The 18,037-nt window shown below is 42.4% G+C and overlaps 1 protein-coding gene across 1 annotated transcript in view; it reads right to left on the bottom strand.

Moving 5' to 3' along the window:
• Positions 1 to 3,930: 3,930 nt before the first annotated feature.
• The window catches only part of ccdc146 (coiled-coil domain containing 146), a 27,173-nt gene continuing 13,066 nt past the window's right edge, over positions 3,931 to 18,037 (bottom strand). The window contains exons 11-17 of the mRNA XM_071521251.1: positions 17,527 to 17,675; positions 17,025 to 17,253; positions 9,322 to 9,450; positions 8,980 to 9,117; positions 7,948 to 8,073; positions 6,597 to 6,719; positions 3,931 to 4,122 (exon numbers count right to left, since the gene is read on the bottom strand). Of these exons, the coding sequence (XP_071377352.1) occupies positions 3,931 to 4,122; positions 6,597 to 6,719; positions 7,948 to 8,073; positions 8,980 to 9,117; positions 9,322 to 9,450; positions 17,025 to 17,253; positions 17,527 to 17,675 (1,086 nt within the window). The remainder of the gene's footprint in view (positions 4,123 to 6,596; positions 6,720 to 7,947; positions 8,074 to 8,979; positions 9,118 to 9,321; positions 9,451 to 17,024; positions 17,254 to 17,526; positions 17,676 to 18,037) is intronic.

Genomic DNA, 18,037 nt, shown 5'->3' with positions numbered 1-18,037 from the left:
CACGACCACGCCCCCTCCTCTGCTTTTATTGGAGTTCTCATTTCTGTCCCACCTAACCAGTGTGAAGCCCTCTATTTCAAATTGACAGTCCGGTATTGCAGGATGTAGCCATGTCTCAGTGAAGCACAAAAGAGAACAGTCTCTGTATTCATAACAATACCTTGTGTTCACCCGAATTTCGTCAATCTTGTGGTTGATTGAGCGTAGGTTGGCCAGCAGCACCGAGGGGAGCGCCAGTTTCGTGTGTGCAGTCAGCGGCGAATTCCTCCTCGTCTGCCCCGTTTGTTTCGTCTTATCCATATATCCAAGGTAATGTTGTGGTAATCCGATGAGCGCACGTGAGCGCAGAGACATCAGCATTTGTCTCGAATAGTCCAAGCCCCGTTTCTTACAGAACTCCCTGCGTGTCATTCTCTTGTGCAGAAGTCAGTATCCGAGTGGTTTAAAAGACGATTGGCTGGCATAAAAACTCACAGGACGGTAAAACATAATCCAACATGGTAACAGTTCACAATAAAAGACTTGCAGACTTAAAACCATGTTTTTAAAACCATAAAACATAAACAACACAGGACGCAGAGAGCACTTGGTTCATGCTAGTCGCCTGCTGAGCAGCGCCCCGGAAGTTGGTATGTTCTCTCATAGATCTGAGAGAAGCACAACAGCATAGTAGGTGACGTGTTTATACTCCCGTTACTTAGATGATTGGCTCTCTGAAAAAGAGAGGGAAGTGATGGCTAACTCTGATTGGTTCTCTGGAAAAAGAGGGAAAGTGTTCGCCAACTCTGATTGGGTAAAGAGAAAGCATGGTAGTCTTCCTGACTGAAATTGCGTAATACTTCACGACTTAACCTTGAACCGGTAGGTTTGACTGATAAAACCAGAGGCAAGGAAATGTGTGAAAATAATTTACTGGCTTGTATTTGATTTGTTTCCTTTTGACACTAGTAACAAAAGAAATCATCAATGTTGGTGGTACCATTAACACAGTAAGCAAACAATCAAAATCAAAATCATTCTAGGGTGCACCCTCTAAGTATTCATTATCAACATTAAAATTTGAATCATCATAATACATCAGTGGCAACTTTCAAACTCTCTGAAAACACAATGCACTTGTAATGTCCTTAAAATAAATATATCATCCAGTATAAACCAGTACAGATGTTGCAGGAACAGTCCAGTAGCACCAGAGTGCTGAGGTGTGTGTGTGTGTGTGTGTGTGTCAGGTTGGCCTACCACAGTCCGTCCAAAGAGAAAGCTGAAATCCATTAAGATCCAGGTGGGTGGCTCGCCAGCTCCATCTGCACTTGGATCCAGCAAAAAAGACCCTGACCTGCCAAATGACAAAGCCAGTGAAATAGTATTCAGTATTATTCTATCACATCAGGCTTTAAGCAGTTTGTACAGGCCTAATACGAGACAAGCATCATCCACTTATTCACTTAACAGTCTGTCATGAAGACAGCAATTCAAAGTAAGTGTTACAATTCAATAACCATTCTATATTAAATGTAACCCAACACTTTGGCAAAGAAATAAAAACAGTTCAATTAGAAAATGAAGTGTATTTTCTTACTGATTCCCCTTTTCAGTAATGGGCATGCACCATCACAAAATGGCTGTGCCCAGTGTCAACACGAAGCCCTAAAAACAAAATGTGGCATATCTGGGGCACCAGATAACAGACAGCATCTGAAGGACTGAATTCTTGGCATGTTTGAATTTAAACCCACACAATGAGCACAGGAGCTGACTTTATGTAAAATAATACAGGCTATTAATTACTAAACTAAAGCACACTCAATAATCAGGTACAGTGAATATGGTACAGTATATACAAGAGGTATACCTATGGATTGTGATGAATTTGGCAATAGGAATAGATGTTGTGAATGTACAATATTGATAATTAACCAATATTTCAGCATACACACTCATGGAAGATGAGCAATGGAAGACATGAATTAGCAATAAAGGGGCGATAGTATCTATCTGGAAAACTCTTTAAATAACGGAATGGTTACTATATAACTACAAGGAGCCATAATAAAGTGTGTGATATGTGTGTGAAGTGTGAGTGTAAGTGGAATAACTATGTGTGATGTATGATGTAATGCCCAGTGGACAATGACCATACATACGACACCAGGTCCGGAGGGAGATGAAGCACGCTGAGGCCGGGAGTCTGTGAGGAGTCTCGGCTCAACGAGGTGCTGGAGGATGAAGATCCGACGTCTGTTCAGTTGATCTCAGTGGGTCGCAACAGGCTGGAGCACGCAGGCCACTGGACAGAGGGCTGTGGGTCTCTCAAGGCTAACGCCGACCCACTCTGGAGGTTCTGATGATCCTTCAGAGTTGAACTCAGCAGGATAGCAGGATAGCGAGGTTGTAGCAGGCAGGACACACAGACACACGTGCTGCCGTGTGTGTGTGTATTTGTCAGGCAGATGGGCAGGCAGCAAGGCTATCTTCAGTGTTTCGGATGAAACAGGCTTTCTACTTGGCTTGTAGTGATGATGATGCAGTTGAGTCTGTCTTCGCAGACAAACTTTGGAACAAAGTTGTTGTTAGACTCCTTAGCACACGTGTCACAACCACGTATAGTGCATGAAATCCGCATTGGAAAGTGTTGCATGTGGTTTTGTTGTGATGCGGTGAGGGGTGTGTGTGTGGGCTGGTGTGTCTAGTGTTACAGCGGGACAGAGCTCATTATATATGCATAAAACATTGATTTTGGCTCCCAGATCTATCCAATATGATTGACCGAACAAATTCCTGAACACTTTGATATCAGACATGGCTATCTAAGCCCCATGTAAAGATAAATAAATTGAATAATGCAAATAACTATTATATAAAACATCACAGTTACACATAAAATTGGACATATACATTAGAGTCCACCACAATGTGATAACCAAGATTTAATGAGTCTGTATCAAAGATTTCTCCTGATTTTGGACACATTCCAATGCCAAAGACTTTGGCATTAACATAGTAAATTTTGAATCTGTGGATTATCTTCTTGTAGAAGTCACTTCTCAGTGGTTTTCAATCCTGATCCTCAGGACTCAGAGTCCTGCTGGTTTTTATTCTAGCCATTTAATGAGGGACTGATTTGCACCTGGGACACCAAGTGAATGTAATCACCTGCAATTAACTCCCTGGTAGGACAGAAAACCAGCAGTAATCTAGCTCCTGACAGCCAAGATTGAGAACCACTGTTATATGTAAAGTAGGTGGGGAAAAAAAAGTTAGCAGGTCCTGGTCTCCACTACAAAGGACATTGACAATGTGTTATTCAGTAGATGAGAAATACTGCACATTTCTGAAAGGTGTATCTTCATAAAATAAAATGAATGATAACTTTAAAAACATTATATACAATTAATTTTGATTGATTACCTCTCCTTCTCCCATTAAAAGAAAAAATCATGGTTGCCATGATTACACCACCAAGCAAATAACACATCACTGGAAAGCCCAGGATATCACATGAGGTTTCAACACAGTGGCATGCATGGACGTTGAGACAGTGACCGTTACAGATGTCGTTACAGAGGACAAAAATGTGAAGTGCCTGGTCTCAAGAGGATAGGATGCTAGTGTTTTTTAGCTATGCTAGCAATTCAAATGCTGTGGCTAAGAAAACGGGTTGTAATAATTTGCAAAGTTCTCAGTCAACCATTTCTGCAGCTTTCGGCTGGTAAGACAGCAGCAATCAAATTTTTGAGTATAGACTTTGTCTTCCACAAAGCAGGATGTTGTCTCAAACAGTGTGAATTTTCGAAACCACTCTGCGACAGGAAGGGGGGAGGGCCCATATTCTTGGCTTCGCTATTGGCTGGGCCCAACAAATCACTCTCGATTTTCTGTGCATCTTTACTGAATGAAATGTATTTATTATTTTTATTACATATATTTTCTTTATGGTTGTTTCGGCTTGCGAAAGTGCCGCATGTTGGCTCCTGGTTTGGAAGGTTTGAAGGGGGCCATGGCTCCGTAGGGCTTGGGCAGCGGCAGCAGGGAGTCGGTCTCAGGGATGTACGCACTGGGACGGGCCTCAGCTGTGGTGTACACTCCACTGGGCAACAGCTTCTTCTGCTGTTCCTCAGCCAGCTACACACACACACACACACACACACACACACACACGCGCACACACACACACACACACCAGGTACAGTTTCAGTATTTGATGTAAGATTGCATGACCTTGGATGAAAAAGGCTGATTTAAAAGTTTACTTTCCTGAATTCTGATCATGTAAATGGAATAATTAAGTCTGCAAGTTTTTTTTTTTTTTTTCACAAGACGAAGCCAAGGCCACCAAAGAACAGCTGAGAATCTATGAGCTTGGAATTATAAGGCTGGTTGAAGTTTGATTTATGGACACATTTTTTAATTAATTTTAATGATTAAAAATACAAATTAAAGAGCTTATACTAGTGATGCTCTATGGGATGAAATGTATGGGAAACTTTCACACTCAATATCTCAAAAGTACAGTGAAAGCTGATGGAATGTTGTAATTCCAAGCTCAGGATGCTGTTGCATGGTATAAAACACTAAATGAGTGAGAAAATCACAGTCATTGTGAAGGGACTCAAACTGACTTCTTTTCACAAATTGATAACCAGTATTATTGATTTTGGATCAGATTTTGTCTTTTGGAATAAATAATGTCAAGAAAACACAGGTCATTGGTTCTACATCAGCACTCAGACTCTGGAATGCTTTGTCAACGCTGGTCGGTGGCTGATGTAACATGAAATCTAATAGTATGCTAATGGGAAGTTTACAGGACTTATTCCAAATGTACAGACCCCATACAAACACCTAAACCAGCCTACAGTAACCTAGAGAGTTTGTTTACATGCAGCCTAATAATCTGTTAGTAGGATTTCTCATTCCAAAGAAATTGACCCTACTTGAATACCTCAGTGAGACTATTAGTAATGTTACTAACAATTCTTACATGTAACTAAGTGTTAGCAAAACTAATATCCAGGACATAAATGTATATTAATGCCTCAACTAGACTAGAGTAGCCTTACTGTCTATATTTACAGTGAGTCTAATAATCTGTTATCTGATTCATTCACATCAACTGATCTCATGTAAACACCTCAACCAGACTAACCTAACAATGTTAACACACAGCCTGACAATATAATAGCAGGACCAATTTACTCTAATGCTGGTATATTTGGACTGTGGCTGGTAAAGTCCATCTCTTCTGGCAGGTAAACAACCAGAATTTAGAGGTTCTTTTCTCTACTAATTTGGCTCATTAAATAGCTAAAGTGGCTGGCAAATTTGATTTGAACCCAGTGTGGTTGATGCACAAAAACCTCCAGCCCTGCCAAAGCATTGGTGAAATACAGAATAAACCTGGGCTTCCAGCGTGCTCAACTGCTCTCAGCACTGCACTCTCTCTTTCACCACACAACGGCGATGTGAATTAACTGTCCCCAAATCTCACTGAAACTTCAAAGTGATGCCGCTTTTATCATGCATATAAACAGTTTATCCCCTGGCATGTGATCAGAGCAACATACACAAAACAAGGAATAATAGGGTTGAAGGCAAAAAAGTAAAGAAACAAAACAGGAACTGCCAATATAACTGAATGGGAGCATGTACATTTACATGTTACATTTTAAGCTATTAGCTGATGGTCTTATCCAGAGCGATTTACAATGAGCACAAAAATAGAAAAAGCTTCAATTCTTAGACCGGCAACATTTAAAGCAACTGTTAGCAAGGAGTGCAATGGTCAAATCCTCATCGCCCTGACATCAGCCCAGTCAAGATCTTTATGACTTGCTTTCATTTTCAGTCTCTACAAGTTTCTTCCTATTTTTCAGTCAGGTTGGGTAAGTTATCCAGTTGTGATCTGCATGTAGAAGCAGCATGGTGTCTTTTTGGCCAGGGGTTATAAGCAGGCATAAACTGGGAGGGAGAATACAGATCAGCAAAAACAACAGGCTGCAGACAATTGGATTGGTTTCAGACAGAACTGATCCCAGTGTAAGAATGAATGAATGTGTGTGTATGTGTGCCTTTATACACCCTCTACTTGTCTACCACTCTCCACCTCTTGTCCCTAAGAGCCTTAATCAATTCCAGTCCAGTGTTTGTGTATATGTGTGGTAAGAACTCCCTTTCCTGTTTGTCTCACTTGTCTAGTCTATGTGTGTGTGTGTGTGTGTTTGTGTGTGGGCAGTGTTTACACACCTCTCATTCTCCTGTTTGTCAGCCTGTGTATAGTCCCATTGTCCCTCAGGACCTTAATCAATTCCTGCCCAGTGGCCTTCTGAGTGTGTGTGTGTGTGTGTCTGTGTGTGTGTGCTGTGTATACCACTTCTACTTCTTTTCTTTGTCACTCCATCTTCTCCTCTTGCCCCTCAGTGCCTTAATCAATTCCTGACTTTGTGTGTGTGTGTGTGTGTGTGTGTGTGTGTGTGCTGTGTATACCACTTCTACTTCTTTTCTTTGTCACTCCATCTTCTCCTCTTGCCCCTCAGTGCCTTAATCAATTCCTGACTTTGTGTGTGTGTGTGTGTGTGTGTGTGCGCGCGCACGTTTACCCTCTCTCTCTCCTGTTTGTCCCTCTGCCTTCTCCTCTTGTCCCGGAGCTGTTTCCTCCGCACCTCTTCCATTTCGAGGCAGGGTGGCAGGCCCTGCTCCAGCCGCTGCTTACACGTCTCCAGCTGGAACACAGAGGCGGGTTGAGAGACATTCACTTTATATTCCTATCACTCAGTTCAGTCTGCATTCTCCAGCTCAATTCCAGTCAAACCGTTCTGGAAAACAGATGGTCGTATTAGTGTCAGAATTTGAGCTAAGTTATGCCTCTGCATTTTCCACATCTAATTGCGTCTGCGTCGGGCTGCAGGCTTTCATCAGCTGCAGGGGCTCTTCATGCCATTAACATGCACCTCGTGAAATCTTTAGAAGGCAAGTGGGAAGTCCACTGGTTTTTTAGTTTTATTCTTTATTGAGACTGTGGGGAAGTAGTGAGGGAGACAGAGCAAGAGAGTCACAGGAGACAAAGCTGTGGCAGGATTCAATTTAAGGCCAGAGGCGCACATGTTTCCAGAGGTGGGGAACTTAACACAAAGTCAAAATGTCCCTTCATGTGTTTTCCTAGACCCACTCTCCATACAAACCAGTGTTAGATTTTCAAAATCTCCCCCACTGCTCCCTCTTTCTTGTGTTAATGATTTGATTATCACGGGATACGCCTTGTAAATTTGTGTCAGTCTTGCAGGCAATGTATAACCATTAGTGGTTGCCAGCAGATCACACTCACATACACTCTCGCTTATTATCAAACTCAATTCTCTGATGCTTTCATTCCCTATGTTAAGGCTAATTTATTATTTTTATTTCCCTTGTCATTTTGTGTATCTTATGTATTTTAGCTACCTTTTTTTTCCACCATGTTGTGTCCTGTTGCTTTTATAGATGCTCTTATCTGATCCAGTGATATCTTTGCTTTATTCTTTTTTGTTGCTGTTGTTTTTTGCTTTGTTTATTTGTTGATTTCTTTCTTTGACGTGCAATGTTTTTATGAGCCCCTTGGGGGTTTTATCTCATCTATCTCATCTATTAATATTATTAATTGGCATCTCTTTTCTCTGTGTTTGTTAACATTGTATTTTATCATTGTATTTATTTTAAAACACAAACAACACTGCTTCTGTGTGTTATGACCGTGCAAATAAGCTAAATCAGTGGTATTGCAGTGGGACATACGGCAATGCAAGACAGTGAGAAATATTTTTTACGGCATTTCTGCTCTCTTCCACTGTGTTCAGTGGACAGTGACAGGAATAATGGGAAAGACAGTGGGAGAGGGGGATGATGTGCGACCAAGATCACAAGTTGGTACATGGTGTGCGCTTTGGCCCACTGAGCGACTGGGACGCTTCTGACCTTTAGCCTTTTCTCCTTGACCTTTTGTTCCTCAGCCAAGAAAGTAGATTTCACCACCGAAACCTCTGCGGTGAGCGCCTTCACCCGTGTGTCGAGGTGTCGTAGATGAGACCGCCTCTCATTCAGCTGGAGGCAGACAACACACACACAGACACACACACACGCAAACACACACACAGCATGGACACCCATGAAGACACGCACAAACAGATAGATAAGGTGAACATAAAAGGTCACAAAAGTTGGACTCCTTGCTAAAGGAATGGAGCTCATTCACCGAGAGGGATGGGACACAACACAACACACTCACAAATTGTTACTGGCACATGTACAGTTACACATAGTATGCATCTACTGTAAATTGTTTGTTATTTGGATATAGCTTTGAATTGCATTATAAATCATTATTCATAAACCATTCATCATCATTAATGTCATTATTACACACTTCCACAAATGTTTCCATGTATTAAGCCCCGTTGTACTGGCGCCTGGTGAGGTTATCTAAGCGTACTGAAAGGATTTGCTGCCAGTGAGTGTGAGAGACTGAGAGAGAAGGAGAAAGAGACAGAAAGACGTAGAAAGAGAGAGAGAGAGACAGATAGAGACAGCCAAGGAGAGAGAGACAGACAGAGAGAGGTGTAGCAGGTAATGCTTGGTGAACTCAATGCCTGCTCTGCATGCTCCTCACATGGAGCCCACATGCTCCTCAATGCGAGTGCGTGTGTGTGTGTGTGTGTGTGTGTGTGTGTGTGCGCGAACGAATCTAACTGTGAACAAACAAGTAAATGATATAACAAGTGTTTGTGCATATGTGTGAATGTGTCTTCCTTTGTCTGTGAATGTGTGTATGTGTCTGTACCATAACATCTGTGTGTATTTGTGTTTACGTGTGTGTGTGCGTGTGTGTGTCTACATCCCTAGATGTTTATGTGGACATATTCTTCTTTGAGTGAGAGAATGTGTATGTGTGCTTGTGTGTGTGTGTGTGTGTGTGTGGGGGGGGGGGGGGGGGGGGGTCTCCCTCCCTACCTTCTTAGCCAGTTGCAGCCTGTCCAGTTTGCTATTTTCTACCTGCTCACTGAGTGGCTGGCAGAGCCGGGTCACCTGATCCTGGAGGAGCTTTAATTCTGATACCTTCTCCTCACGCTCTGCTAGACGCGCCTCCAGCTGCACACACACACATACACACACACGATTATGGACTTGCTACAGAGTTTTGAAATTGTAAAGAAAAAAGGACACAAAGACAAACTGTTACAACTTCATTAAATGGGTGTGATTTAGGGGCGCTGATGGCAAACACATGCATACATGTGCATATTTGCACACATGCACACGCACACACACACACTCCATAATGCTGTATTGCACCTGCTCAATCTTTTTGACCAGTTCCTCAGTTGTGGGGTCTGTGTCTATTTGTTCCCTGGTTGCGCTCTTCTGATTGCGGGCATCTAGTGCTTTCTCTAGCTCCAACCTCTGGTCCTTAGCTTTTAATAACTGAGGAGAGAGAGAGGGAGAGAGAGAGAGAGACTGTATTGATCAAATGTAAGGAAAGGCACACAAACACATACACTGTAGTCTCCTACAGCGTTCTCCAGCATATTCATTTCAAGAATCAGAATACAGTGTACAGGCCAATCCACATGCATGTAAATGCACAAACACACACACATATGTGCATATACAAGCAGGCCAATCTGTAGCCAGTTTTAATATCAAATATAGTCCAAGTTCAGGTGTCTATTGAAATTTTGGTTCAGTGATTTTCCAAACCAAGAGAAAATAAAACAATTCACATAAATGAATAAGTAAACAACATGAAAGTATAATAGGAAGAAGTCTAGAATTAGTCTGCCAGTGCCTGTGTTTTGAGTGCCTTGTCCTCTAGGCATTTAAGATACTTATTGCACTGGGGATTTTAAAAACGCTTATTAAGACATTTCTCAGCTAAATGTAGTGCCCGTATAAAAACTGTTTCTCGCTTGGTGACAAGTCTCTGGCAAAGTGTGATAAGAGAAACCAAAATTTAAAACGCCACAGGATCCCTCTAAGGAACTGGGTTTTATTTTCTGACATCCCTGAAGAAGGCAGAAAGAGAAGGGGAAGTGAGGATACACAAGAAAGAAGATGAGTTAAAAGACTGTAGACAGACAAAAAGCAGGCAGCAGGACAAGAGAGAAAGACATTCAAATTGAGTGACTGGACAAGCTGACATGCTTCTCCTAAGACAGTTACAGTGATTGAGTAAGTTGGGCTTTGGTGGCTTGCTCAACTTTGATAGAACACTTTACTGCTGATGGACATGGGCTGTTGTGGGGATTGAACCTGTGAACTTTTGGTGACACAGTGGTTTCTCTCACCACTACCCCACAGAAAGAACAGGAGAAGCCAAGAAGCCAAGTAAGAAAGCACTAAAACCATCTACATCTTCCCTCTATTACTGAAGTGGATTCAATACATGAAAACAATATGGGATCATAGCTTTCACCTGGATTCAGCTGCTCAGTCTATTTCACAGGAAAAGACGGTGGTCCTAATTTTTTTGTATAGTCAGTGGAGATTATGGAGAGAGGGGAGAAGGATAGAAAAAAGACAAGTGAGAAGACAGTTGGCCTCTTAACCTGTGCAGGAACTACAGATGGAAATGAACAAAAAATAGAAAACGGAGAAGTGAGATGACAGAGGAGAGAAAAAAGCATAGTAAGAATAGGAAGAAAGAGAGAATACATGAGAGAATAAAAATAGGTGCCTGGGGAGAAGGGAGAGAGGCAAATACAAGTGAACAGAAATGATTAGAAAGACAGCAAAAAATAGAGAAAAGTGTAGAGGAGAAAAACAGCGAGTGGAAAAATGATGGAGACAGGAGGTCTGACCTGAGATGACCAGAGAACAGCTGCTTCTCTTCATCCAACCATGCAGCGTATATCTGTGTGTGTACGTGCGTCTGTGTATGTCTACGTGTCTACATCTAATGTGAGTGTGTGTCTATTTGTGTGCGCGTGTCAGACATGAAAGACAGCGTGGAACAAAGTGATGATTCTCGTTTTCTCTCCCTTCATGGAAGAGATTAATCAAATCTTTGTGATGCAAACAGACAGGGAGTCTGATTAAGAGAGAGTTAGGTGCACAGCCCCTTACAAGAGATACTTCTCCTCAACGTCATATGACTGAGTTTAAACTTAGTGATATGGCTGTCATGTGATTAACCAAAGTGCTTTGTAGTGTTTGGAAGGCTAGTCACAGACGCTCAAGAAAGAGAAAGAGAGTGAGAGAGAGGGGGAGAAAAAAAACGACAGAAAGTAGCCGATAGGCCGAAAAACAGAGAGATGCAGATGAGAAGCAGGCAGATCTATTCAGAGAGGGTGATAAAAGACTGACAGGCGGAGGAAGATAAAGTGAAAAAGAGCAAATGAAAGCAAAAAAGACAGCATGAAGGAGTGAGTGAGGAAGCGAGAGAGATAGGAAGTGTAAGCAGACAAGAAAGAGACAGAATGACAAAGAGAGAGAGATGGTCAGAAAGAGAAAGAGAAAGCAGGGCTGGAGGCAGAAGTGAACTGTTGCTGACCAACAGAGACGAAGACATGGTATCTGCAGTTTTCAGAAAGTAAGACCTTGTTAATGCTTAAGATCAATTTAAAAACCGAAATAAAGCAACAAAGCTGACAAAAGCAGTGTATTTCCAATTGAACTTGCTAATGAAGGTTCTAAGGAAGCTAAGGCTCTGAAACTATAAACACTCAAAATTACTATAGGAAATTAATTTTTAAGGGATATGAGATATGATGAAACAAGACTAGGTCAAAACCTAGTATATGGCTGGACGGTGAATGGGTGTGCCACGTGCCACGGCTGACCAATGGTGTAACTAACTCGGCTGTAGACTGTTAATATACAGAATAATAGTCCATCCATACTGATCTACTCCGTTCCAGCGCGTCCTGTCTCTTCTCTCCGCCGCTGTCCTCTCCACCGTGCCCACGGCCCGCATTGATCCTCCCGATCCAAGCCCCGGTCGCTCTGGTACCCCTCGGTGCCGAAAACGCTGTTCGCCGGACACCCGGTGACGCATCGGCGTCGGGACCCCTGCCGAAATCTCGGCCGGATCACCGGGAACAAATCAGCGCCCAGCTATCAGCCCTGGCCAGAACCGTGCCCCCGAGAAACTCCGGGTAGCGTCGGCAATAAGCCCTCGGCGCGCCGAAACCTCCATGCTTGTCTGTGTCTTTCTCTCCGTCGACAGAACAGAGGGCTTCAGGTGGACTGAGCTTGCGCATATGCATCGAAATAAACGGCGATATGATATAATTGTATAGATTCTACTTTAGCTTCAGTTAGCTTCAGCTTACATGCATGATATTGGTCAGCCTGCTTACTGTGTGGAAGAAACGGGCTCCCGATCTCATTCTCAGCGGAGAAACAAGATGGCGGAGAAAACGAAACTTAAATTTCTGGCTCTGTGATCCTATGATGTGCCACGTGCCACAGCTGACCAATGGTGTAACTTCATCACTCAGTCAGTCAGTCAGTGAGTGACAGACATTTGCTTTTATAGGGCTGGCCCTGTTGTTGTGGTCCAACCAAAAACAAACATCTTTACATATTGTCCTAACCTTATTCTGCATTAAGAGCAGACATGAAGAAACCTACATACATTTTACAGCCTTTAATTGAGCTACTTTATTTGCTTTTGAAGAACCCGCAGATACCCTGCTAAGGGAAGTGTGCGCCCAGTCCTGGCTTTAGTTTTTGAGTCTGATTGATCTGACTGCTCTTCACCCTCACAAGTAACCACCCTAAGCCATTTAAACACTGCATGATGGATGGGGTACAGCGCATCTCTGTCACCCTCCCTCTCCTCTCTCCACTATTCCATCAATCTTGTTTCTCTCATGTGCCTTCGCTCTTCAAATTTTTACTCTTTCTCTCCCTGTTCTTATGCATTGATGTTTGTCTTTGCCTTTGTATTCATCTGTCTCTGTGTCAGTGTCTCGCTCTGTCTGCCTGCCTCTTTTTTTACTTTGCCTGTCTCTCTCTCTCTGACAGTCACAGAGAATGGTTTACTTCTTTGCTCATGAATGGTTTAACTATTGTACACATGACAGCATCCAAGCAGAATACAATTTACATATAATTTACATAATTTAAATCAAGCTATAAAGGAAAACATAGTGGCTTAAAATGCCAAATATGTAGTAGATGGCACAACAGCATGCTTATGCTGCTTATGCATGCTTAACATAAATAAACAGCAGTCAGTTTTGTGTTTTCAGAAATCTAGTCATGTGCTCTATACCACTGTCGTGACTGTGGGTGGGCACGGTCCAATTTCTTTGAAGACCAAGTTGGATGGCACAATATTGATGGCCGTTTAGGTAGAAGCCAGTCTGAAAAAAGGATAGATTTTAGAGGCGAGGTAACAAATGACTTTCAAGGCTTGTGACGAGCGTTGGAAGATTGAGGAGTTTTACACGCCTCGCAATGCGAGTTACACTCAGGTCCCGTAACAGGACCAGCCTGCTTGCTTCTCTCTATCTTTCCCCTGACCTTTCTGTCTGCCTGTTTTTCTCGCTTTCTCTCTGCCTCTCTCACAAGAGTGGTGCACTACCACAAATACTGTAGTACCAGGTCTCTCTCTCTTTCTCTCACACACACACACACACACACGTCTGTCAAGACATAATTCCCATAATTCCCATGGTAATCAGTTCCAGACAGATTGGACCAAGATATAAGAAAGTGACACATAAACAATATGACGCAACACTATAGGGACATTGCAGCCCCACCCTGTACAAATCGGACCCAATGTCTCTGTGTGTGTGTGTGTGTGTGTGTGTGTGTGTATATATAAATGTATCTCTGTCTGTTTGTTTGTATCACTGTGTGTGTGTTTGTTTGTGTATGTGTGTGTGAACGGGAGAATAGCTACTCATTAGAAGACTGTTCAACAATATTCAGATACTGCTGCAAGCTTAATATGACAACTTCTAGTTATACATTCACCAAGCACTGCATAGATGTGTGTGTGTGCTTGTGTGTCTGTACCTGTGTGTGTGTGTGTGTGTGTGTGTGTGTATTGTGTATGCTTGCTTGAGATGTCGATGTGACAGCGACTCATAAACAAGCGGTAAATTCAGAATCCTAAACCAACCTCTGTTTATTTTGCAGCAATTAAAATTCCTCCGAGCAAATGAAAGCCTCAGAGTATATCGAACTTCAATAGTCTCACAGATGGCGCGATCTGTCTTTGTCAAGATTCCCCATCAAAACAGGGAGTCCGTCTGCAAAGAACGGATAAACTGGTCACAAATGAATACAAATACACAATATATATGATAAATCGACAGCGAGGGAGTTGCATAGAGATTGAATTCGCATAGAGAATGAATTCGCACAGAGAATGAATTGAGCTGGCGAGCCTTGTGCAATAAGATGGAGAGATGCATGTGATTCACTTTATGTACCCAGGGGGGCGAGATGGCTATATGAGGGAAAACAGCGATTTAGCAGATGACTCGGCAGTCAAACAGGGGAGAGAGCTCAGAAATATGGACGGATGGATGGATGGATTGATACTTTGACCATTGATTGCTAGAGAGTCACAGATCTGGGTCCAAAAAAGTAAAATCCAATGAAAAACCTTTAAAAGTTTTCTGTTTGATGGAGGGTGATAAAAAAAGGATGGATGGAAAGAAGAATGGCAGACAGGAAAAGAGGACAAAAGAAAAGAAGGAGGGACCAAATGCATAGACAGGCAGCAGGGAAAGAAGGAAAGGGTGAAGGAATGAAGTAGAAAGAAGCAATAGAGGGAATGTGGAAAAAGGGAAGGGAGGAAGGAAGGTATTTCCCAGTAATATACATGAAGTCATTTCCAAAGAAACAAAAACTTTTGTTAAAGGAAAGAAGGAAGGAAAGGTGGAAGGAGAGAGGGAAGGAGGGAAATGGTGAGGAAAACAATGATGACGAGAGAAAGGATAAAAACAAGAAATAAAAAAAGAAAGAAGCACAAAAGTGGAATAAACAAACAGAGAGATTGGGAAAGGGGTTTTTCCAGAGAGAAGCACATGATGAAGTGTGTTTCATCCAAAGAACCAGAAGACTCAGATTAGAGACAGTGGGTCCAGCAGTCAAAACCAGTCACACAGATCCAGTACAGCAACACACCCAGTCCCACTGAGCAGTCACTGGCAGGGAAACTCGCTGTGTGTTTATGTGTGTGTTCGTGTGTGTATTTGTGTGTATTACATGTCTGGCTGTGCACCTCTCTCTCTCTGTCTCTTCTCCCTCTCTGTATGTGTCTATCGCTCTCTATGTATTGTGCAATTGTGTGCATGTGTGTTTTTGTTTATGTGTGTCAGTCTCTCTCTCTCTCTCTCTGTGTGTGTGAACCTTTGTCTGTGTGTGTGTGTGTGTGTGTGTGTGTGTGTGTCGGGTTGTATGGGTTTGTCCCTCTTGGTTTGTAGCCGTCTCTCCTCTTTCTCCATGTGTGTCTCTCTCTCTGTAGAGGTTCATTTGGCTAAGGCAGCGCTTTCTCTGTCCAAAGTACTGGAAACATTCAACAACGGTCAGTCTTCTCCAACAGAGCTCACTGACATAAATTTGACCCCTTTTGATGAGTGATCAAAGACGGGACAGGGACTTAATGGTGTATAATCAGGTGGATAAATAGACAAACACGACATACACACATCAAAAACTGGAGTATGTCCTGTAATATTGTTTTTCAAAGTCTTGGTGGTAGAGAGGAACAGCTTTGCATTGTTCATGTACACACGCACACACGCACACACACACACACACACACACACACACACACACGCAGACGGACAGACACAGACACAGACACACATACAGTTGGACAATGGTCCGCAATACCTTAGACACATACAATCGTACACACACACACACACAAACACACACAGACACAGTTGGACGATGGCATGCAACACTGTGGGATGAAGGTGGGTGGACGACCGGGACGCATGCGCACGTACACACACACACACACACACACACACACGCAGACACAGGGGGAGCAGATAGGGAAAACGTTGCATACCTTTTGCACTGTCACACAAACAAAGACACACACACACACATACAGAAGATGGGATAGCTTGCATAACTTCCTACTGATTAGACAAAAGAGACTGTTGGCAAGAAATGAAGAGAGAGGAGAGGAGAGGAGAGGAGAGGAGAGAGTGAGAACTCCAGACATCAACCACAAGCATTTAATCAGATTTTTTTTCCTTCCATACCCAAGCATCATTCCTTGTAAATTGGATTTGACTGGGGAGTCAAAACAGTCAAACTATCTGTCAGTTTCATGTTTATTAACACCTCTTTAATATGGGTGTAACGTATGTCTAATGGAAGGTATTTGCCTAGCAGTTTGTTTAGAGAGGAATGAAATGGGGAGGCTGATATGAATAACGGTGCAGTGTTTCAAGGAAAGAAAACAGAGACCATTTATGTGTACGTCCGTGTGTGTGAGTGACAGAGAGGGAGAAAGGGAGATGGACATGAAGTCAGCAGGTCTATAAATGGTCATGACTGCATAGGGTCGGATGCCTACTGTATCACTGCCTATCACTGTTTATAACATAACTCACATTATATTCTCCTACAAGACATTATAATTTATGTATGGTGTTTATTTACATAAGAGTAAAGAGGGGCTCAGAGAGAAATTTCCTGTTTACATGAATGTCTCCTCTCCGTGTGGCCCTCTATGAAAATAACTTTTCTCTCAATGGCACTTTTAGTCATTTGAGTCAAAGAAAAACTATGTACCTCAATCTAGAGGTATTTACAAAATCTGTATTTACATCAGTAATTTTAATCAACGATCCGCATGAAATAAATCAATTACAACTCCTTCAAATCTCTGATTAGGCATATTGTTTCAATAAATACACAAACTTCTTCCACCTACAACTTTTTAACACAGAAGAAAATTGTGTGGAGTTTGCCTTGCTGAAGTAAAAATTATGTGTCTTTGACTGTGTCTACTTTGACGGTGTGTGTCTGTGTGTGTGTATATGAGCGTGGATACAGATATACTTTCCCACCTCTATCTTCAGCACCGCAACCTCATCCTCAAGCTTTCTCACGCGGGGCAGCTCCTTGTTTTTCAGGTCTATCTGCCTCTTTTCCTCACTGATGGCCAGCCGCAATCCCCTCATCTCCTCCTCCAGCATCACCAGTGCCACGTTGCCCTTGGCGATGATGGCCTTCAGGACATTCTCCTTCTCAGATAAGATACACACCTCCTCCTCACGTTCCAGGAGCTGGATGCCGCTGTAGGAGAGAGAGGTAGGGAAAGAACACACACACACACACACACACACGGAAACGCACAAACACACGGTAGCACAGTTTAAAGACTCTACTTGAATCCAGGAAAAATAAATTGTAATTTTACAATTCAAAAATACTTAAGCTTCAAATATTACACAGGTTGATTGTGGTTAGGGATACAATTAAAGCACTGTTTGAACCACACAGCCCAACAGGCACACACACACACACACACACACACACACATACTCAACAAAACACAAACAAACGTACAGGTCATTGCGGCTCTGTATGGCTGCTTCATGGCTCTTCTCCATTTCCAGCAGTGCCTGCTCCTTGATGTCGATCATGTGTGTGAGATTCTCCAACTCCACTTTGTGGTCCTCACACTCCTTACTGATCTCAGAGAGCTTCTGGGCCTCCTAGAAGATGTTATGGGAAAAATCATGTGATATAAACAGTATACATTTTTTTTACATTTATAGGAAGGGATTGAGCATTAGTATCAGGATAGGTATAATTCTGGTCCTCCGTTCTGACTGGCTGAGTAGCCGCTGTAAAATACACAGATAAATACACACCTTTGACTGCATAACAGATAATCTAAATATTGATGCACAAATCACCATTTATACATGTACTTGAGCTACAGTTAAAGAACTATATTGCTTGGCAGAAGAATAACATTTCATTGTTATTTAATTATTACAGATCAGAAATCCACTGGACATAAATCTATTGGGCAGATATGTTCCACTCGACAGGGGGCTGTGCAGTGATTTTG

Source organism: Centroberyx affinis, unplaced genomic scaffold (assembly GCF_046629955.1).
Source record: "Centroberyx affinis isolate AG114_WGS23_722 - 3 ecotype Tasmania unplaced genomic scaffold, CSIRO-AGI_Caff_v1 ptg000879l_1, whole genome shotgun sequence".
Taxonomy (NCBI): domain Eukaryota; kingdom Metazoa; phylum Chordata; class Actinopteri; order Beryciformes; family Berycidae; genus Centroberyx; species Centroberyx affinis.
This window is presented reverse-complemented; position numbering and strand designations above follow the sequence as displayed.